The sequence below is a fragment of the Emydura macquarii genome, unplaced genomic scaffold (genome assembly GCF_026122565.2).
Source record: "Emydura macquarii macquarii isolate MOO-44397 ecotype Brisbane River unplaced genomic scaffold, CSIRO-AGI_Emac_v2 contig_1483, whole genome shotgun sequence".
Classification (NCBI taxonomy): domain Eukaryota; kingdom Metazoa; phylum Chordata; order Testudines; family Chelidae; genus Emydura; species Emydura macquarii.
In genome coordinates, this window is record NW_027131620.1 from 13,737,970 (window position 1) to 13,760,597 (window position 22,628).

Here is a 22,628-nt window from a genome sequence, read left to right on the forward strand (position 1 = left end):
CTATCACCAGGTTCCACAGACTCACCGCCTCCTGAAAGAGGGCTGGGAAGTGGGCCCCACCCTACCTGTTGGTATAGTACATTGCGGCAGCGTTGTCCATCAGAACCTGAACTACCTTGCCTCTCAGGAAGGGAAGAAACACTCCACATGCCAAACGGATCGCCCTGAGCTCCCTGATGTTTATGTGCAGTTCCTGATCCTCACTCAATCAGATTCTTTGGGTGCTGTGGCCGGAGCTGATATGTGTCCCTCACCGCAAGTCCAAAGCGTCCAAAACCAGAGTCATCAAGTGCCCCCGGTCTGCAAAGGGTATTCCCTCCAATACCGCCCGGGGGTCCAACCATCAGACACATTCACATACATCAGACACATTCACTTTGTATTTTGAAAGTCTTCTTTGCAGCCATAAGAGCTAGGGACTTTTCATTTAATGTATGCTTTCATTATTTTAAAATGTGCCCAGAAAAAAAGAACAAGTTCGCCATGACCCAGCCCAGTGTGACCTCTTGATGCAGAAAGAGAGAACCTCAATATTCTGTTAAGTATCCCAGATATGTATATTTTGCCGAAAGTTCATGTTTCCCCACCACTAATATCATTATTATAGGAAGATCTAGTAGTGTCACCTACAGTTAAGGTTGACCAACACTTCCCATTACAAGAACCTGTTGCAAGTTGCTTATAACTTTACCAAAATCTAACCATTTGGGCTGAAATTTTCCAACCTGGTTATCTGCATCAGGCTGAAGGTTTTTTGTTTTTTTTTGGAAAACAGCAGCAAAAATGGTTCAGCAAATGAAATCAGGACAAAAGATGTTGCTTTGCCCATGTTCAAAAAAGGTTAGAACCATTCTGTTGAGAAGCTCTTGTGCCGCAATGCTTTGGAGGAGGGATTTTAAATTTGGCAGGGGGTCGTGCTGGTGTCAGGGATGTGCCTGTTGTTGTTCCTGTGACAATCCTCTGAAAAATCACAGTTCACACATGCTCAGCAGAGACTCAGAGTTTTGCAGCGATTTTTTCTGATGATTCCATCTACAGTCAGCACACTCTGTCCCCTGAGAGCTCCTATCTGCTGACTGGACTGCGCACATGCCATTCCCACAGCATGATTGGGCATGCTCCATCCCAGGGTGGCAGGGGCTAAGCAGGACTTTCCCTGAAACTGCAGGTGCCAGGGGCTGCTGTGGCACTGAGCACAGAAACTGAAAGCAGGTAGGCTATTCCTCCTGTGCTCAGAGCTGCCTTGGCTGACAAACAAGCAGCATACAGGAGGAAGAGGAAGCAGCCTTCCAGCTGGAAACACAAACTGGACCAGGAGGAAGGGTAAATAGAGCAGACTGGGACAAGGAGCCTGATGGAGGAGGACTGGGAGGACAGGGGATACTGGGACCGACTGAGCGAGGAGACTGGGGGGAGGGAACTAGGACAGGGAGGGAATAAGAACCGTAGGGGATGAGAGGACAGGTCAGATGAGGAGCCAGGGAGGATGGAGATGGAAACTGGGAGCAAGCAAGTAGCTGAGCAAGGATACTATGCAGAGCCAGGGGAAGGAGATGGAGCCAGAGTGGCCGGAAGAGTGGGGGCTGGATAATGAACTGGGGGTGGAGGATGAAGACTGGGACCGGGGAGGGGAGGAGATTGGGATGATGAGCTGAAGGAGGAAAGGAAAATTGAGGAGCGAGGCAGCTCTGGCACAGGGACAAGCTAGGAGGGAAGAGGAACAGAAGGGGTCAGGTGAGGGGGGAAGAGAGTCTGTGCCCACTACAGCACAATTCCTTCCAGAGCCTGGAAAGGAAATGAAGATGCCTGCATCTCAACATTCCTCTGTTGTCAGTAAATATCACTGAACCCCACTGGCAAAGAGCATGTGCCTCATCCCCCTTTAGTGCTGATCCACAGAGGATGACAAGTCTATCGAGAGGATGTAATTTCAACACAAGCAGACATAAAACTGAAATGTGAAGATGAAATAATAAACAGTAAAGAACAACTTAGGCTTACACAGCATCTTTTATCCCAAGATGATGTACAGATTCTATAAACTATATACATGTATGCGTGCGCACACACAGAGAGGAATAGTTCCTTTCACTCGCCACCAAACGTGGACATCTCTGGGATTTAACAAAAAGGCTATTTAACCCATAGCAATACCCCACAACAGCTTAGGAAAGGATTTGTTAGCTACTAAATTTTACTGCAAAAATAAAAAATAATAATAATAGTTCTTCTATTGCATTGGTTAGATACAATCCATTATATAATGTAATATTTACAACACTCCCCACAAATATCAAACCTATTGTCTAGGCCATGCTTGTGGTGGGAGGGTGGAAGGAAGAGTATTTTTGACACCACTTTCCCCACATGCTATAAACAGCTTTTGAACACTCACATTTCTAAAAGAAGCTGCAGACTGAAGTAGTTTGCGAACAGCATGAGGGACAGTGCTGTGGTCCCTCTCCGCTTGAAGCACTTGTTCTTCTAGGAAAGAGACATGATGTCCAACCATTTTAACGAATGCCTGTGGGAGGGGATGGGGAAAAAAAATCTAATGAGAATTACTAGCATCTGCACACTAGTTTTCAATACTATCCTGGCTACTGATCCAGAGTCAATTAAATAAATTACTTTAGCAAGATACCAGAATGCACTATTATTAATAGGCATATCAAAAGGGATGCATTTTCAAACACAGACTCTAATTTTCCCCGAGCCAGTAAGACAAACAATTAGTCAAATGATTTAGGGCCAATTTTTTTAATGCACTTCAAATGCACAATTTTGCTCCTCATTTGCACGCAGACTAGATGAGCACTTGCACACTGGCTGAAAATCTGACCCTAGACATCTAACTACACTATCTGCTTGCATCTGCCAACTGGGTGGTTAGAAGACTAAGCTCATTTGCACTTATAATTGGTTGTGGACAGAAAACTGCAAGAGCAAAATTATTAATTAAAATTATTAGTCTTCAAGACTAGACAGAGGCCTCTGAACATCTGGCCTATGAAGTCCTCTGATGTCTTGTTGAATCCTGTTGTAAGAAGCACTGGCACAGGAGTGTTCTAGCTGAATGATCATTACATCCAGATCTACAGAAGAGTAAAACTCCAAATCAATCACATGCAGAGAAACAAAGTCTTCATCTAGCAGGGACAGCATGAGGCCTACTAGACATCCTACAATGCCAAAGCAGGGCAGTCAAGATAAAAATAGCTCCCATCAACTATAACATTTCTTTACCTGCAGTTGAGTGACACTCAAAGGTACAAAATTATTTTCTACCTTTGTAAACATCAAAGAAAATAATACATCACTTCCCTTCTGATCCTTTCAGCTGAATGTCCCCACTGGTCAGCACAAGCTTCAGACAAACACTGAAACTGGCTTTTGGAAAAAAACTGATCCATGTATCCAAATGACCATGACAGAGTGATCACTAAAACCCATATTACACTGTAACACTCTCCCACATACACACAAATTGCTACAAGGCAGAGTTAATAGGACTGTCTTCATTATAAGCTCTCTGGAGCAGGCACTCTTTTATTTGATATTTGTACAGAACCCAGCACAACAGGGTCCCAAGCTCGAATGGGGACTATAAGCACTATTGGTATACAAGCAGCAACAACAACTTAATCGGCTAACATAACCAAAGACAATCCTAGGCCTTGTCTACACTAGAACTTATGCCAGCAAAACGTTTGTCGCTAGGGTTGTAGAAAAACACCCCCTCGAGCAACATAGGTTTTGCCAGCATAAGCACTTGCGTGGACAGCACTATGTCGGCGGGAGATGCTCTCATGCCAGCATAGCCACCGCCACTCCTTTAGGTGGTTTTATTATGTCAGCGGGAGAGCTCTCTCCCGTTGACATAACGCAGTTACACAAGCGCTCTTACAGCGATACAGCTGTGCCACTGTAAATTTTAAGTGTAGACTAGCCCTTAGAAGAGGGATTAACTATCCCCCTCAATATCCATGTGCAACTGTGTGTGGTAAGGTAGAACATACCCTAAAATATGCATCTCTCCAACTTCAGCAAAAGTTAGGGATAGAAGACATGCAAAAACTGAGCTAATCTCCTAGCTCAGGATACATTATCCCCTGTACTCAAATAGCTGATACTTCTATAGAATGTTTCAGTGAGGACTTCAAAGCTCTTTACAAACAATTAAGCTTTACAATCCTCTTTTGAATCATGTAAATATTATGCCATTTTAGAGATGGGAAAGGTGAGGCAAAGAGGTTAAATTAATTTGCCAAGGTCACAAAATATACCAGTGGGAGAGCCAGGATTGGAACCCAAATGTCCATCTCCTGCTTTCACGCTTAGGCAACAGCCCTTCCCTTTTCTTGGGAGTCCAAGTTAATTTCTTTTTCTGGAAGTTTCCAGGGATGATTGACTTTAAACTTAAATTGTAGTTAAAACATTAAGTACTACTGAAATTGCCAATTTAATCTTATACTCTCGTATTATGCCATTATTGCGGATTCTATTTGGCAGCAGACTGGTATTTAATCATTTCAAGGCATTAGCCTGCTTTGATATGCCAAAAAAGTCCTCCCAGCAAATTCATAGCATTACTGAAGGGAAACTTGTATCTCTGTAGCATAGGCCAAAGCTTTGCTCATGTTCCAAATCTTTGCAACAAGTTAAAAAAAATAAAAGGATTGAGCAGTAACTAAAACTATTTACTTTCTTATAGAATGGAGGACTATTTTATACAGAGTGCCAATTATGCTCAATATCTTAGGCCCATTCACCAAAGCATGTACGCGCATGTTGAACTTGAAGCGCACAAAGTAGTTCAGAAGCAGTCACACAGACTTCACAGGTACTTTGAGTTAAGCAAATACTTCAGCACTTTGCTGAATCAAGGCTCTGAAGAGTAGCTCTACTCCAGTGGTTCTCAACCTGTGGCCCAGTAGTCACTTGTGGCCCAGTCAGCACATAGCTGTGGCCCATTTGACATCCGCAGGGCCGTAACTAGGGCTGGGCAGGAGGAGCACCTGCCCCAGGCACAGAGTGTATGAAAAAGTGGGGCGGCATAGGATTAGGCCCAGCATCAGCCACTTGGCAGGATTGGGCCCAGCAGCATAGGCAGGAGGCCAGCATGCTCAGCGCTACCTTGCCTCCCCAATCCTGCAGGATCACAGGTCCAGTGACCCCAGCTGGAGCAGGCTCTCCGGCACTAAGACCACAGAAGCAGGCAGGCAGGGTAGGCTGCACAGACCAGCAGGTGCAGGGAGGGTGGTGCAGGGGCTGGGGTGAGAGGGGCACAGGGAGAGGCTGCAAGGGCCTGGGGAGAGAGGGTGCAGCCGATGCATGGGGACAGACTCTAGGTGGGGGGACTAGTGCTGGGGGCAGTCCCTGGATGTGGGGGAGCTGGGTGCTGGAGGGGACAGTCCCGAGGTGGGGGGCTGGATGCTGGAAGAGGCAGTCTCTGTAGGGCAGGCATGTGTGCTAGTCTATGTTAGAGGGGTCTGGAAGCGAGGTTGCCGTCTGGCTTGGGGGGCTGAGTGCATGAGGGGCAGTCCCTGGCTGGGAGGGCGCCACGCACCAGACAGAGCTCCCCATCTTTGCAGACAGGCTCCACAGTTGTGCTCTCCAGTTGCTCAGCCCGGCCGCACCACCAGCAGCAGTGCGGAAGCGAGGGTGGCAATACAGCATGCCATGCCACCCTGACAGTAAATTAATACATTTTAACAGGCAATGTTTTGACTTATTTTGCTCATTTAAAATGCTCTTGGTAGATATTTGCCAGTGTTGAAATGAAAGGTACTATATCGACTTGAATCGTATTGCTATCATCTAACAAATACTAAACCTTTTCTTTTTCGCGGTAAATGTACAGGTAGTATATATATTGTGTGGATGCAGCCCACATAATGCATAGAGAGCTGCATATGCAGCCCACAATGGTAAATAGGCTGAGAACCACTACTCCAGTCTGAAAATAAATTGTGTACAAATGACACCCTCTTATTCAACAGATCTGTATCCTGTGTGTATTCTGAGTTGGATCTGCTCACTTTAGCGGCAAAAATAAAGGTTATTCTAGTTTTTATTCTAGTTAGCCTTGAAGAGCTACAGGAGAAAGAGATGGAGTCTATTCCCTGCTTGTGTATAACCACAGAATTGTCAATTCAGTTTCAATTTCCAGGTACAGAATGTGATCCTGCTGCACTTGTGCAAATCCCAGACGGCAAAGTTGTTGCACAGGTATCATTGAGGGCAGAATTTGGCCTGCAAAATCTTTAGTATTCGTTATAACACATGAGCCAGAAAGACCCTGAATTCATGTGATGAAATGGAGATATTGTTTTATCCTTATTCAGTAGGATCAAATAAAATAAAGGGCAGCTCAGGTATCAACTGGGTGTAAAATTACTGTCCATCTTGAGAGTAACAGCATCAAATACTGCATCTGGCTTGAAAAGCGTTTTCTAGGACCCAGCTAGTCAAGAAACAAATCTCAGTTTGTGGCCTTTGGTAAAAAATTAGAAGTGGTAATCCAAGTTTGTTTTTTAAATAATTTTCAATCAAATTACACACCCAAGTAGTAACTATCAATAAATAGCAGGTGAAAGAGGGTTCTCTCACTGTTAGAGAAGGGAGTGGGAGTCAGGCGCTCTACCATTTACTTGCTTATAATTTTAGGCAAGTCACTAGAGCCAAGATTTGCTCAAACAGAAGCCCAAGTAAGCATAGGGTGGAATTTTCAGAAGTGCCTAAAGGAATTAGGCATCAAATTCCAACAGACAGTCCGTTTGAGCACCTAACTCTATTAGGCACTTTTGAAAATCATACCCTAAATCAATATTCAGACACTTCTCTAATTCTCAAATCGCTCCTACTGGAGTTGGGATACACAACACTTTTGAAAATCAGGGAGCTACCTAATTGTCTTAGGACCCTAGCATTAGACTCCTACTTCTGAAAATTTTGCCCTGAAGCGCTCTATGCCTCAGTTTGCCCATCTATAAAACAGAAATGATAGCTACCAGCTTCACAGTGCTGCAGCTGGATATAAAACACCGCAGGGCCCTCAGATGAAAGGCGGCATAAAAGGGCAAAGTGTAGTGTTATAAACTACAAGAATTTTGCTTTGGAAAATACAATGTTTTAAATACAATTAAATCAATTGCTATTCCAGCCCACAACATTAAACCTTGTCTGGGAGGAAGTTATTCTACTTTGTACAGGGGCTGAGCTAGAAGCTTGAGAACTGCCCATTTGGAATTGATGCCACAAACATTTAGCTTCTTTCACTTCTCTGAGTCAGTTAAAAGTGATATTAAACATTATGTGATTTATCTTGTCATGTTTTAATTATATTCATCCCAGAGGCAACCTTGCCCTGAGCTGACACTGTAATTTTAATATACTGCTTACTAAATATGGTGAGGACATCATCTTAGTGAGTCATACTGGCTTCCTTCATTCAGGATACAGCAAGCACTAAAACACTGCAGAAGAGGGGAGCACAGAGATATCTTTTACACAATTACACAAGACTATTATCACCAAGCTGAAACTGATATACCCAGTGATGGACATGAGACATGATCACATTTTTTTTAAACAGTAAACACTATGACATAAATGCCCCTACAAAGTCACAAAACCTAATCATTATGGATGCCTTAAATCTAATACTAGGAGTTGGTGAATCAGAAAATAAATTATTCTTTAAGGCCCCGATCCTGCAAACACTTACAACATGCTGTATTTTAGGCAAGAATCCCACTGATTTAAAAAAAAATAAACAAAAAACATACAGGCTAAGAGAACAAAATTAGTTGCAAACTTGTGAGCACGCCACACAAATCCAGAAGAAGGGCAACCTCGAAAGCACATTTTTTCCCCCAAGAATGCAAATCTCAATGTAACAAACCTCTAACTTATCAACCTTGGCATAGATGTTGTTCATTTCTACCACCTTGGCTTTAATGAGTGGAATGGTCTCGTCCAGAATCTGGGACGTATCGCTTCTAATCTGCACAGAAAACAAAGTATCTCAGAGCAGAAAGCATCATCAGATTAATACATAGCACCTCAACAGCAACTTTCACCTGGCCATTTCTAAGCACAAAAATTAGATAAGATGTAATGGGCTTAATCTGTTGCAAGGGAGGTTTAGGTTTGATATTAGGAAAAACTTGCTAACTCTAAGGGTAGTTAAATTCTGGAATAGGCTTTCAAGGCAGGTTTTGGAATCCCCATCATTGAACGTTTTTAAGAATAGATTGGACAGACACCTGTCAGGGATAGTCTAGGTTTACTTGCTCCTGCCTCAGCACAGGGGGCTGGTCTTGATGATCTCTTGAAGCTCCTTCCAACCCTACATTTCTAGGAGTCTATGATTAATTAGACAAATTACAAAGCACCCTACTGAAACAACTATTGTTCTACCCAGGATACAAATGAGGAAACAGAGACAGGGAAGTTATGACTTTCCCAAGTCACTCAGGGAACCAGTGGAAGAACTGGAAGTAAAACCCATGAGCCTGAGTGCGAGTACAAGCCCTAGCCCCCTCCCAATCTAACCACTAGACCAGAATTGCTTCCACACAAATCTCCTCCCAAGGGAGTTTCTCATTTTCTATTCAGCACCTCTACTATCAATACAGCTAACTATGATTAAAATTGCATTTTGTTTCCCTTCCATCCACCTCACTTTCATTTTATCAAAGAGGAGTTGGATTCATATTGGATGGAACACAATTTCAAATCGCTTTAGGTTAGGATAGCCTGTAAGGTTAGCATACAGCTATCAGCCCTGCTGTACTATGAACAAAAACACGTTGATTCTTACGGCTTATCTACACTTAAAACTCTACAGTGGCACAGCTAGGCCACAGTAGTGCTTCATTGTAGACAATACCTATATCGACAGGAGGGATTCGCCAACTGGCTGAGAGGCGGTCTCCAGAAGATGTAGGTCTACAGAAGAATTCTTCCATTGACCTAGCATTATCTACACAAGGAATTTGGTCAGCTTAACTATGCCGCTCAAGGGGTGTGGATTTTTCACACCCCTAACAACGTAGTTAAACTGACCTAATTTTCTAGTGTCAGAAATTGAAAATGCAGAGTGTAAAAGCAGAGACTGTTTACACTTAACTAACATTGTTCAATTTGTGGTGTAGACAGGCACTAGGCACAGAAATGTAGGAACTGTCATCCTGGATCAGACCTGTGGTCCCTCTAGTACAGTATACTGTCTAGAACAGTGGGCACTATTAGATGCTTTAAAGGAGCAAGAATCTTCATCATGCACAATTATGGCATAATCTGCACAGAGGGAGTTTCTTCCTAACTCCTATCAGTAAGTAGTAGTTTGTGCCCTGAATCCAGGAGGATTTACATCCCTTACATACATATTTATCTTGTATACTGGAACTGTAGGTGTTCATATTCATATTATTATTTGTATTACCGTAGGGTCTAGGAGGCACAGCCAGGGACCAGGACCCCATTGTGCTAGCTGCTGTTCAAACACAGAACAAAAGATGGACCCTGATTCAAAGACCTTACACTAGAAGTATAAAAAATAAGAGACGACAACTGAATACGGACAGATGGGGGAATACAAGAAAACGAGACAGTATTGACCAGCATGATCAGCAATGATATCAGCACACTAGCAGCCTAACAATTTTCAAGTTTTTTGGAGGCATCATCTATATAAATGTCTGATCCTTATTTGGAGCTCTGCTAAGCATGAAGTTAGCGAAAATTAACCTATTTGGTATATAAAAAACGTTCAGTGATTATCTTACTGAGAACCAGGCAGATACCATACCTATCCACCAATTTTGGGACCGCAAGCAGAACAGAGAATACAAAATAAAGTGATGGATAAGGCAGAAATTGAGAAACAGCTATTCCTCCAGTTCTTCATTTCTAAGGTGTAATGTACCAATGGCTTCTAACTAGTATATTAGAAAATGAATCTACAAAATTGTACACTGCACCAATTAGTATGCAGATTAGGGACCTGACTCTGCAGTCCTTACTCAGGCAGTGTCCCTGCTACCCCAAACTGTCATCAATGGGAATTTTGCCTGAGTAAGGACTGTTGGATTGGGTCAGTAGAGCATGGAGGTTTTAATAGGCAGCAGCATATTCTTAGAAGTATGATGGCTGTTTCATTTTAAACTATCAGAGCCAGCTTGCCCCTCTCTGTGTGCTAACTTGGGTTCTGCCATAAAAAGGATTGGGAGCCTTTCCAGAAAAGACGTAGCAGTTAAGAGGCTGTAATTAGTGCTGCTCTGCTTCTGCTGACTTCTCCCCTCCTAAACTATTAACAATGGAGGCTGCAGAAGTAATAGCAAAGGAATCAAAAAATGAAGGACCCAACACAACAAGCAACACCTCCAAAGAACTGCTGCAAAGTCATTCATTCAAAAGGAAACAGAGTGTTGTGGAAGAGGATTCTGTTGGGACCTTCTCCAAGTAGCTGTAACTTCTGTCCAGTGGAGAAGTGGCTTGTTTTAAGTGAATAGGAGCATTAAAGAGATTCTAGTTAACGTCAAGCCTTAATTTGAAAACAAAACAAAACAGCAAATCACCCAAGCAGACAATGTGATTAGACAAACGGAGCACAGTAGCAACACATGAACCAAAGGAACAAAGAGGGTGACTGGGCTTATTTATATAAGGAATCTTGTTGGGCCTAATTGGGATGGAGCAGAGAAGAGTTTACATAACCTGTGGGCTGTCATGGCTCTGCCTAGAATTATAATTGCCTCACTTTGGGAGTTCAGGGAGGCATTCCCCAGAGGCATTTTCTAGCAGAGGTTTTGTCCCAGGGGCTGAAGCCTGGGGGATTTTTTTCTCCCCCAGGCCATTTTCAGACCACTGGCAAACAAAGTTTTATTGGAATTGACTAGAGTGGAATTGCGGTCTTTTCAGCTGAGGTGATAAGAGAATGAAGCTGGGCTGGCTGATCTTGCAGAGATTTGCTGTGTGTTTTGAGATTCCACCTTTTCCTTGAGAACCCAGATTAACCATGCCTGCAGTAAAGGAACTTACACAGTGCTTTCTGAGGCGTGATGGATACTGGAAAAACTTTGAAGTTTAACTATTTTGGTGAAGGGTGTGATTTAACAAAATAGTTATACTGGCACAACCTTCTAGCGTGGACACCTTAAAATCAAGATTTTTCCTTGCATGGATAAACATTTCTGCATGTCTTACCATTTGGTCTGGCATGACAGTATGCATCCATGCACACACACATATTCTCACACTTGGGTAAGAACAACATGTTGTGCACATTATATCTGACAGAAAACCAGCTCAGATAGTGAGATCCCCTCAAAAGGGAACCACATTCTCTCATTTCTTTTTTTAAAAGAAAGGTATTTCTATTAAACCAAAATACAGAACAGAGGCAGTTAATACAGAGGAGCCAGGGGATCATTTGGTTAGTGCCCTTTAGGTCTGGGGCAGACATAACAGTCTGCTACACAATATTTACAAAGAACTGATTGGTGACAAGTTTGGGGTAAGTCATTTAATTTGAGTAAGATTGAAAATTGAACCTCATGTTCTCCAAGATAAGGCAGCAAACCATGTTTTCCAGAGTTGGTTAAAAAAGGGCTAGGGAGAAAGCCACTTAGGAAGCTAACCGCAGATAACTACAATATGTACAAACACAATTTGTGGATGTAGCCAAAACAAAGAAAAAGTTATTCAGACCATGTACCATGAGGGCAAAAATTATCACCAAAGCAAGGTTAAAGCAGCCATGGAAAAAAATCTAAATTGTCTTTGGGGGCAAAAACAAACCACTAGTACAAGATGCAGGAGAGCAGATTTTCCAGCAAAGGAAATGAAAGGAAATGATATGCAAATATGATTCAAGAAGAGTCATTCTGCAGCAGTCTGCAGAACCACAGCGACAGAAGAGTTCAAGAGGAGTCAGCCTATGACAAAGAAGGGAAGTATTTCTCTTGGTACAGTAACCTTTTTCCAGACAGAGAAAGCATGACTGGTCTGGAAATTCCACATGATAAAACAAGATTAATTTCCCCTTCATGCAATTTATTTTACTTTACCTTATTGAAGATTAAACTGAGTGCTTAGCACAAGCACCAAAGCACAGCGGTCCATGGGAAAAATCTGCATTCCCGTTACTGAGCTTTGCTATGTTAACTTGGAAGATAAAAACATTTTGAGCTTTATTTAACAACTATCGAGTTAGCAAGTCTAATCTCAGGGAGGGAACAGGCTGAGAGCAAAAGCTTAACATGGAGAGAGAGTAAATCGAGTAATAATGGAGAACTAAAACATAAGCCAGGAGTGGCATGCAAGCTCCAAGTAGGACAGATGTCCAGACACAGCAAAACCTAATGCTGTGCATAAAATGGCATTCTTGAACTGAGTAGCTTTCTGCACCAAGGTCAAAATCTTAGAACCAAAACATGCAGCAGAGTTCTAGTGGCATCAGTTAAATAAGAACCTGTGCCAAGGTCAGAACGTTAGAACCAAAGCACACACTGGAGTTTAAGTGGTGCCAGTTAAACATGGACCAGATTTTTGATAACTATAATTTTTTAAAAATTAATGTAATAAATGAAATCACTGTCAACACAACAGAATCAATATGGGGCTGGAACAATAAATGAAAGTCAAACATTATGTCCAAATTCTGGTAGTTCCAGAGATTTATTTATTTGAAATTAGAAAATATACCTATAGGTTCCCATCCTCTGCTCTGGGCACCCAACCCATGGGTTAAAAGACACAAAACAACATAAAAGGGACTATCCATATATATAGCCATCCTAGCCCTCAGTTTACTTCCTCCCCAGTTGCTGGAGAAAAGAGAGAGCAAAGGTGGGCTTGGATGTGCCTGGAAGGTTAGCAGATATTGTCCCTCCTCCTCCCCCCCCAATAAACAAACATACAAAGAATGGATTTATTTTCTTTTATATCAAGGACATTCCAGTATGACAGCCTCAGCAAATTTCAAACGTGGCAGTAAGTCTTGGGGAAAAAGGGGATCTGTCACATAACCAGGTCCCAAATCATCTAGGGTGTTATAGGTTGAAAACCAACACCTGCCTAGCAAGATTCTAGGTGGAATTCAAGCCTACCTCAAATTCATGGCTAGAGTCTCAGAATCACACATCTAATTTGCATGCAGAGTTACCACTGTTGTGCTGCTAAACCAGGTAACTGTGTGCAGCTATGCACAATTAGCCAATTGCACATGATCTCACAAAATTTGTGGGTAACAACATGTGCACACTAGACACATATTATGAGTGCACAATAGTGCACCTAATATGTTTATTAAGAACAAATTAATGACAATTCAATAATAAAACAATTGAAATGGCCAAATAAAATTTCTGTCTTATCCATCTTTAGCTATAAAATTTTAGCACATGCTTTATTGGAGGTGTCATTTATTGAAAAATGGAGGCAAAGATCCTCAGAGATTACACACAATAAACAAAAGACCTTATCTCAACTGGGAACATGTTATAGAACTCTGAAAGGTGCTTCTTGATATTAGCTAGATGGATCTGGTATACAGTTAGACCAACACTCCTAAAGAAAATATTTGATGTGGATTGTAAGGCAATATTGAACCAATGCACATAATAAGAAAGACAAAGGAATTGCTGACGGGAGTCTACATCCTTAGAAATGGGCAGGGTGGAGAACAGAAAAAGCCAAATGAAATCTGAACAAAATGCAAAGCTGTCTGCAAGAAGAGCACCTGTGAGGAACTCAGGATTTGCACCCAATACGGGACAAAACTGCCCTCAGTAGCACATAAGCTAAGACAGCATTAAAATCTTCTCTAAGCCTAAGCCTGATCCAAAAATCTTTATGTGCATCATGCCATTCAAGACATGCACTTTTTTTTTTTTTTTTTAATGTAACACTTTATGTGGCCATTGTCATGTATGAAGGGTTAAACACAGGCAGCACAGAGTTCTGTCTAAAGCAGTGATACTCAGACCGCAGTGGTTCAGGAGTCAAATTAGCGATCAACATTACTCAGAAGAGCCAGTCGTGTGAATTCATTGTTTCATTTACTATATATATATATATTCTCACAGTAAAATGACTGACCAAGTATTCTACAATTGGTTAATAACTTAATAAAAGCATCTTGAATGGTTAATAATTAAATGACACTGTTTTAACATCATGTGCTGCAAAGAGCCACAGGAGACATTAAAGAGACTCTTGCAGCGCCTGAGCCTCAGTCTGAGCATCACTGGTTTAAAGAGATGAGTGGGTACAATAAAATAGAGGAAAGATACAGTTCTAACATCCTACATCCCTTTTGAGGATTCTGCTTTTAAAGCCTTCCATGTGATGACATATCAATGCCCGTACTTTATTGCTAGGACAGATTATCCAGCTTTGGAGGACCATAATAGATATTCTACTTGATGGGAAATATCCCATTACAGGAGGTTAAACCCGCAGAGATTTCCAGGTGTCCATGCATTCCCTTCAAGGATTAGAAATCAGAGCAAAATTGTGAATTTTCACATCTGACTAAGACAGTAGGCTGTGGGTGGGGAGGGGGGTTTGTTGGTTTGTTTTTAGGAGAAGAGAAGGGCAGAGGTTATATCTACAAGGCACCAACATGCCACGGAAGGAAACGAGGAGAGCAGAATTAGATTGGTTATAGAACATCAACACTTCACTCACAGGTCACTAATTCAAACCTGGGCCAGCTCTGTAATATGATCAAAACTTTTAATTATATTTGGCTGGCAATGAAATTAGGGGCTTTTGTGAAACTAATTTATTGGGTCTGAGTCCATGTCTTACAGGACAGTTGTGCATCTAAAAAAAAACAGCTTCACAAGTTGCACTCATGCTGACAGTCTCAGAGGGAGATCAAAGACTGTCTAACCCTTCACCCCAATGTGTTCAAGGAGATTTGAGGCACACTGAAGTGTGCATAGCGTGTTTGTACCTCTGCCCATGTTACCTGCTCTACAAATAAATAGAAAGTTCCATTTTCTCAGTTAAATTACTGTGCCTCCCACGATACACCATCTATGGTTCTAAGATGGAAGCTTTGATACACTACATCTTCCTGTGGCTGGACGCAGGCCTCTTACTACTTTACCATTAGACCATTAGTCTTACCAGTGAAGTCAAGCAGCATGCTCAAAGGAGGAAAAAAATTACCCTTATGTAAATGCTTTACAGAACACGATTGAAACACACACAAAATTCCCCCTTGCCTTTTGTTGGCATGTCAAAAGGCCAAATTATTGTTAAATACAAAAGTTGGAGTCAATCCAAAGATTACATGATAGTTATCAGATTCTCAGACACCATTTAATGTGCTGTTGCAAGGAACCTGCCACTGCAGGTACTGTATTGCAAGGCACAAAATCAGCACTCTAAGCGCAGCTCTTTGATGTTCCCAGATAAGGTCAATAATCTGTATACAAGCTAATTATTCATAGCCTGCAGGTTGTGGAAAAACATTTTCATGAGTAAAGCAAAGATGAAACATGGAAACTAGGTTAGCATTTGTTGTAGAGGAGGTTGGAAAGAGAGCAAGTCTCCTGGGAGCTATGAAAGCTCACTGGCGGCCCCTCATCTGAGCAAGCCCCTCATCTGAGCAAGCTATGATTTCCTATAGGACACAGCCTGTGTGCTCCTGACCAATAGGCAGGACTCAATGCTCACAGAAGCCTTAACGAAAATCCCACACAGGACAAATCCAGATGAGTGATGGACTATTTCTTTGGTTGTCCTTTATTTCATCTGATATAAAACCACCAGCAGTGCAGTCACCAATTCTAATCGCTCAGCTTGAGCAGCTCCTGGCACAGAACTGAAACTCTCATCTTACAAGAGAGACCTAAACAGGCTTTTTTGCCATGGAACCTGAGCAACCTCTCTCAATGGTCAGAACATATCACGTTTTGGACAGACTCTATATGCCATATCAGAGCATCTTTAAGCTTATACGTATGTGCCAAGATGTGTCAAAAATAGACTCAGACCTCTGAGTTTCATATGCTCCTTTACAGATATTTTTGTCAAAAGCTGAATGGAAACAGAACTGCATGAATGCCCATTAATGCTGAACTGTATTTCCAAGATGTTTCTCCTCTGAACTCTGGAAGGCCTCTCTCTGTTTAACAACATGTTAAGACAATTCTTCTGAAACTAATGATACTTCCTCTCCATGAGTGACAAATGGTGATGCCCCTGACAGAGCTATACTCAGCGTTGAGTGAGAGCAGGAAAAGGAGAGACAACTGGATACAATGCTCCAGTATCCAGTTTGCAAGAAGCTTCTGAAAATTCTCAGTACTGAAGTTTTGAGGTGGGCATTCTCGTTAAGAAGCCTGCCGCCACAAGTGGTCATCCCACTGTGGAGGCAAAGGACCAAATGGCTTGGAGACAGGATTACCGCTTGTCCTGTAGGGAATGTCATTTCTGAGGGTAACACAGGCTCTTGGGAAGGGCAGCATAAGGAATTTCACACACCTGCCTGTTGGTATCTGTTCAGTGGATAGCAGCGGACTCACTCTGCAGGGCTGTAAGTCAGACCTTACACTTGCACTTTAAGAAAATATAAAATGGGGAATATCTGTTTTGCAACTGCCCAAAGAACCTTGACCTTGACCCCACTCTCCCGTAGCCTGTATGTGATTCTTGGGAATAATGCAGCATAAATGGAAAGGGACAGGAAAAAATCTTTACCATCAAAGATCTCCTGTGATCTCATTATCTATTAAAGGTACATTCAACACTTTCCCAATATTGCTTTCCCATGTAAACAACTGATGTATTTGCCACAGGGGTGTATGCAGCACTGAAAGTTGGTGGGGAAGAGGAATGTGTGTGGCTGTTAGAAGAGGAGGGGGGTCTGCACATCAGTGAATAGGAAGGGAGACAATCCCTCTATTCGGACACGGCCCATACTATGAAAATGTAAGAGAACCCCTGAAATAATGTCCTGCCCTCTAATGTGTAAGGAAGATGCACACTACAGCACTGGATTACCCTGGCCAGTTTGACCTCTTCCACATTAGAGGGACGAGGAAGACTTAAAGTGGTCTGGAAAATGACATTGTTTTCTTTTTTGTGAACACTACATCCATGCAGCTGGATCTCTCTGTGCAAGAGACAACAGTGCAGAAAAGCAATATCCTTCCTTGGTCCAACTGTATCTCATCCACCCTCCTGCTGTTCTCAAGTTCATCACAAATCATTAGGCAATGACAAAGACTGGGGAGCTGGTACAGTATAACCGCTGCTTATCACACAGTCATAATCATCCCTTTCTTACATTGTGTTACCCTATCTCTCTGTTTTACCCATCCCTGTTATCTCTCATCTTACACGTGAACTGCAAGCTCTTTGGACAGGGATTGTTATTATGTCTGTACAACACCTAGCACAAAGAGGTCCTAATTCCTGACCAGGGCCTCTAGCTGCTACTACCACAATGCAAACAGTAAATAACAATATTAAATAAATGACGCCATTGCCCCCACGTCACTTAGCCTGGTACCTCCTGGAAGTGATCCAAATATCGAGACACTAAAGCGTGGAATCTTCAAAGAATGTTTTGTAAAATTCCTCTTAAAGGGAAGCTTCCCAAGAGAAACAATTTTTCTGAAAAACTCCATTCAATTCTATCTCCAGAATGTCATTAGGGTTTATTTGACTTAGCAAACTCGGAGAGAAAATATAGCATGACACTAACCAAGCTGGGGCAAGGGAAAAAGCAAAAAGTAAAAGTTGTGCGTGTTGCACTTTCACATGCACAAATAGTAGCAGCTAGAAGCACATCAAGAGATCTCCTAGATGCCTGTACAGAGAACTGTATGGAGCTTATGAAAGTTAAATATAGTGCTCCATTCTAGGGCCTTAAATACTAGTGCACGAGACTGCCACCTTGTGGCTCAACCATCACTGCTCTGTGTAATAAAACCATCTCAGGGGAGGGAAGAGTTATCAAGATGGCTGCCTCAGGAAATATTTGTGTGTGTTTTTTCCCCTCCCCACTGCTGGCTGCTGCCCTGTTTGAGCTGTATGGTTTCTAAATCACTACCAACATGGCCTCCTCAGAAACCTACTGGAGAGAGCTGATGTGACAGTCAGGGTGAATTAGTTATAAGCTAAGTACATACCATATCAGTCATGCCACAGAACTCATCCAGCCTTATTAATATCTCTTCTATGGTTTCTTCTACTTCTTTTACCTGAAAATGAAATAAATATATATATCTATATATATTATATGCATGAATTTATTTATTTAGTTGCTTCTGTGAATTAAAGGAAGCGCAGCCTTGTCAGAATGAACATTAGTGTGAGCCAAATCCTGTTTTGATCAAAAGTATGTTTATTTATCAAAAGCTAAGTCTGGGAATGGAAAAATGTTTTAATTTCAGGTTATTCATAAGATATGGTGCATTGTTCTTTCCCACTCAGAAATACAGAATCTAGGTCAACTCAAGTAATTTTCATGCAACAACAGTATAGCCAACTCCAAGAATTCAAAAACCATGAGTTGAATGCCCAAAATTCATGGAATTGTTTTAAAAATCATGAGATTTTAAACATTTTATGTTCTTTTTTATTTGCTTTTTGAGCTTTTGGGTTTCATGTTTTCAAAGTTACTTCCTCAGTCAGGAAGGCTAGAAACTTACCTTAAGCTTTCATTTTAAAAAAAAGTAAGATCTCTCATATAACAAGATCCCAGGAACTGGGGCTTCATGAAAAGGTCCAAAAATCACAATACTTGACATAGTGACATAAGATCTGGCAGTAGTGCAAAACCAGTTAGATTCCCTTCCAAGCCTGGTATCTTCTGGTTATACCACTATCTAAGATGACTCTGTTGCACATGTATAGGTGTTTTAAGGTCCTGAACCTGCAATAAATTCTTTGCAAATAGACCCGTGATGCCCCACTGACTTTAATGGCAGTTCAACCAGAGATGGCTCATTGCAAGAACAGCACCTTACTGTTTAAAAGCTCAGCCTGTGTTTCAAAGACAGAATAAATCTCTCCATTTCAAATCCATCACTAACTCTTGGATATAAATACCAAAGTGTGATTTAAAACTCAAACACCAGTCATAAGCCCATGTTATTTTTACTGACAATTTTTTTTTTATCCATTAAAAGAACTACATGGCATGCCTAAGAAAAAAAACCACTGTGAATATATTAATGCAGAAGAACACACTGGAAGGAAAGCCAAACATTCTTGGAATAGATTTTACAGGAGGGTCGCTTTACTGTTTTCCCATAAATTTATCAAGGATGAAGCAAAAATTGAGAAATACTGCAGATCTCAACAGAAATGTTGCACGTGTGGCTGCCTAAAGCCAAGACACTCAGCATACCCTCTGTTTGCAGAGAGACAGGAAACCTGCTGAATTGTTGCTATTTATATGAAATCTGGCAGTAAAAAGCTGTGATCCGAGAAGATCTTAGTAAAGTGGTGTGACCTGTAAGGAGGACAGAATTATTCATTGCCTTTCATTCTGGACATATATTTAAAAACAACATAAATAATCAGGATATTAAAAATGCGGAGACTGTAAACAGAAAAAGTGTATTTACAGTATAATTTGTTCCTCAAATTGAATCAGTTTTTGAATCCTGGATCCAATCTTCTGCCTCTGTGTTGGGACCCACAGTGAACAGGTGATTTCTAACTCGGCCTCAGTTCTCCCACACACAACCCACAGCATGAAAATACTGCAACTGAATAAAGTTTTACAGATCAAAGATAATTATCCCATTTGTTATGGTTAGTTTGCTTAAATGTTTATTGAGAAAGCCAATTAAAGAGAGAAACAAGAATAAAGATGTCTAAGCAAGTACTTTATCATCCCAACTCACACTAACAATGATTTATTCAGTTTTTATCCTAAATTTACTAATATTTTGCCTGGCTAAAAGAAGATTAATCTAAGTTGCCAACTTGAACTTCAAATTGAGCAGTTATCAATACAGCACTTGGCTCATTTTAGTTTTTCTTACAGCACTCAACAGCATGCCAGCTGCCTGACAATACAGATAAGAAAATCCCTGTTCCACAGAGTTTACACACTAACATCAGAAATTACATAATAAAGGAAAGGTACAAGATGGAAGTGGGGGGTGGAGGAGGAAGAATGAGGTAATAAGAATGACATTTCTTAGTGAGGGCTAGCACACAGCATGGTAGAGTACAAACTTTGTTTTTATTAACAGAATAAAATACGGTGGCTTGAACTTGAAACGGTGGAGGAGCAGGTGCCAACGGAAGGGGGTGATGTGGTCAGGGAAACAGGCAAGGAAGATGATCTTGGAGGCTGTGTTTTAAAGGGACTGAAGGTGGGTTCCATGCCATGCAATTCATATAGGAACTGGATTCTATCGCCTCCTAAACCCCCAGATCTAGGAGGGAAGGCGGTATCTACATTTCACCCCTAGTGAACAAAGAAGATTACCATTTCCCATGGTTTAAAATGCTTGTGAATGAATAGTCTGAGTGATATCCAGACACAGGTATCCAGACCTGCTTCTTAAGATGATACTTAGGCAGCACCAACTCGGTCACTACACATGTGGATAAGCAAACAGAGAAAAGATCAGAATAACTGTATATATAAACTTAGCAGGAGCAAAAACTGTAACACACTCTGGATCATAGGTGCTGGGGGTATTCCCGCCCTCCCTTGCCTGAAGTGGATTCCATTCTATATAGTGTTTACAGTTTGGTTCAATGGCTCTCAGCACCCCCATTATAAAAACTGTTCCAGCACCCCTGCTCTGGATTAAAGATTTTGACCCCATTCACACTGAAGACTAAAAGCATGTAAGGTAAATTCATTCCCCGTGGCTGAGGCTCCTAGGCACGACCACAACAGACATAATTACTAAAGCAAACAAATACCATTACAGTAGTTCTCAACCTATTCTTTATCAGGACCCCTCCCTTTTAGCAATATGGGAAGGACAGGGTGTCTTGACACCCCCCAACCGAGAACCCATGAACTAATGAGATATCTTTACGCAGCTAGAGCAAGATTACTAAGAGCAGCAGGAGCAGATCAGTGGCTTTCAGTGGTGAAGGGAAGAGAAGGCAGTCTGGATGGAATGCAAGGGCAGCAGCCGCTAAGGAGGAGTAGGAGGGGAAAAGTTCAGGAGAGCAACGCTCAGGGGCCAGGAAGGGAAAACCATAAAATCACAAAATGGATGGAGGGGAGGAGCAGACAAGGCACCAGGCACATGGAGGCAGGAAATAAATCTGGCATCTGCTTTCACAAAAGCAGCACCACCACAATAAGCTGCACAAATGGAATAAGATCAATTCAACCTGCAAACAGATGTATTATAAATGTGAATATTTTGCACCTCAGTGACATTTCACTCTTTGCAAACATTAAGGTATTAAGCTTCAAACCCCACCTCCATTTTACAGATGGTTAAACTGAGCTACAAAGCATCGGAGTAACTTGCCTTAGATCACACAGTGAGTCACAGGTACTAAGCTAGCAGGAGACATCTGAGGCAGCTGCTCAAGTTTATGGAAGGAATCTAAAACCCACACACCTGCCCAGCTGGTCAGACAAAAGCTTCGGCAAAAGAACTCAGCCATGGCAATATTATGAGAGGAGGGACTGGATGTAATATGTGTTTGCATGTGAAATGTATGTGTGTCATTTATTGAGTGGTGTGGATTCCTGGTCAGATATTGCATATGAAGTTCTACCAAAAACTAATTAGTTTTATTTCACTGACCTATGAGGAAAGGTTAAAAAAACTGAGCATGTTTAGTCTTGAGAAAAGGCAATTGACAGGGGACCTGATAGCCATCATATTAATGTGTTACAGGCTGTTATAAAGAAGACTGTGATCAGTGGACATGTAGAACAATTGAAGGTAGGACAAAAATTAAGGGGCTTAATCGGAAGCAAGGAAAATTTAGGTTAGATATTAGGAAAAACTTTCTAATGGTAAGGGTAGTTAAGTTCTGGAACAGGCTTCCAAGGGAGGTTATGGAATCCTCAACACTGGAGGTTTTTAAGAACACATGGGACAAACACGTCCACAATGGTCTATGTTTATTTGATCCAGCCTCAGCACCTGATGACTTGTCAAGGTCTCTTCCAGCCCAACATTTCCATGATTCTATGTAATAAGTGTATTGTTCATACAACACAATGGATAGGGCATGGCAAAGGAGAGACAGAATCCTTACCTTAGCTTACTTTGTAAGGGCCCTAATTCCCCTCCCATTGACATGAGTGGAAGTTTTGCCATGGACTTTAATGGGGAGACCAGACTCCATAACATTACATGACAATAGAAGACAAGCACTTGGCAGGTAAGGGGGGAAAATAGCAGCCAAGCAGGACATGTGCTACTACTAAGATGATCACATGCTTCTTTTGTTAGCTGCATCTTGGAGGTTGCATAATTGCTTTATTTCTAAGCTGTTATTGCTTTGAAGGGAAGGCTAAAGTTTAAAAGCCACAATAAATGAGATGCAGTCTGGTCACAAATATCCCCATATTTTGTAGATCTTTGATATGGTTAGCCTGTAACATGGCCTTAGAGTTTCCACCTCCTCCATAGCTCAATAACAGGAAGGAA

General features: G+C 41.7%; 1 protein-coding gene across 3 annotated transcripts in view; it reads right to left on the reverse strand.

Annotated features, from left to right (window-relative positions):
* The window catches only part of BCAS4 (breast carcinoma amplified sequence 4), a 61,958-nt gene that overhangs the window by 32,736 nt on the left and 6,594 nt on the right, over positions 1-22,628 (reverse strand). For 2 of the 3 annotated variants that reach the window (XM_067554237.1, XM_067554240.1), the window contains exons 2-4: positions 18,162-18,233; positions 7,907-8,008; positions 2,396-2,524 (exon numbers count right to left, since the gene is read on the reverse strand). In XM_067554237.1, the coding sequence (XP_067410338.1) occupies positions 2,396-2,524; positions 7,907-8,008; positions 18,162-18,233 (303 nt within the window). The remainder of the gene's footprint in view (positions 1-2,395; positions 2,525-7,906; positions 8,009-18,161; positions 18,234-22,628) is intronic. The other variant, XM_067554239.1, reaches the window with a different exon arrangement.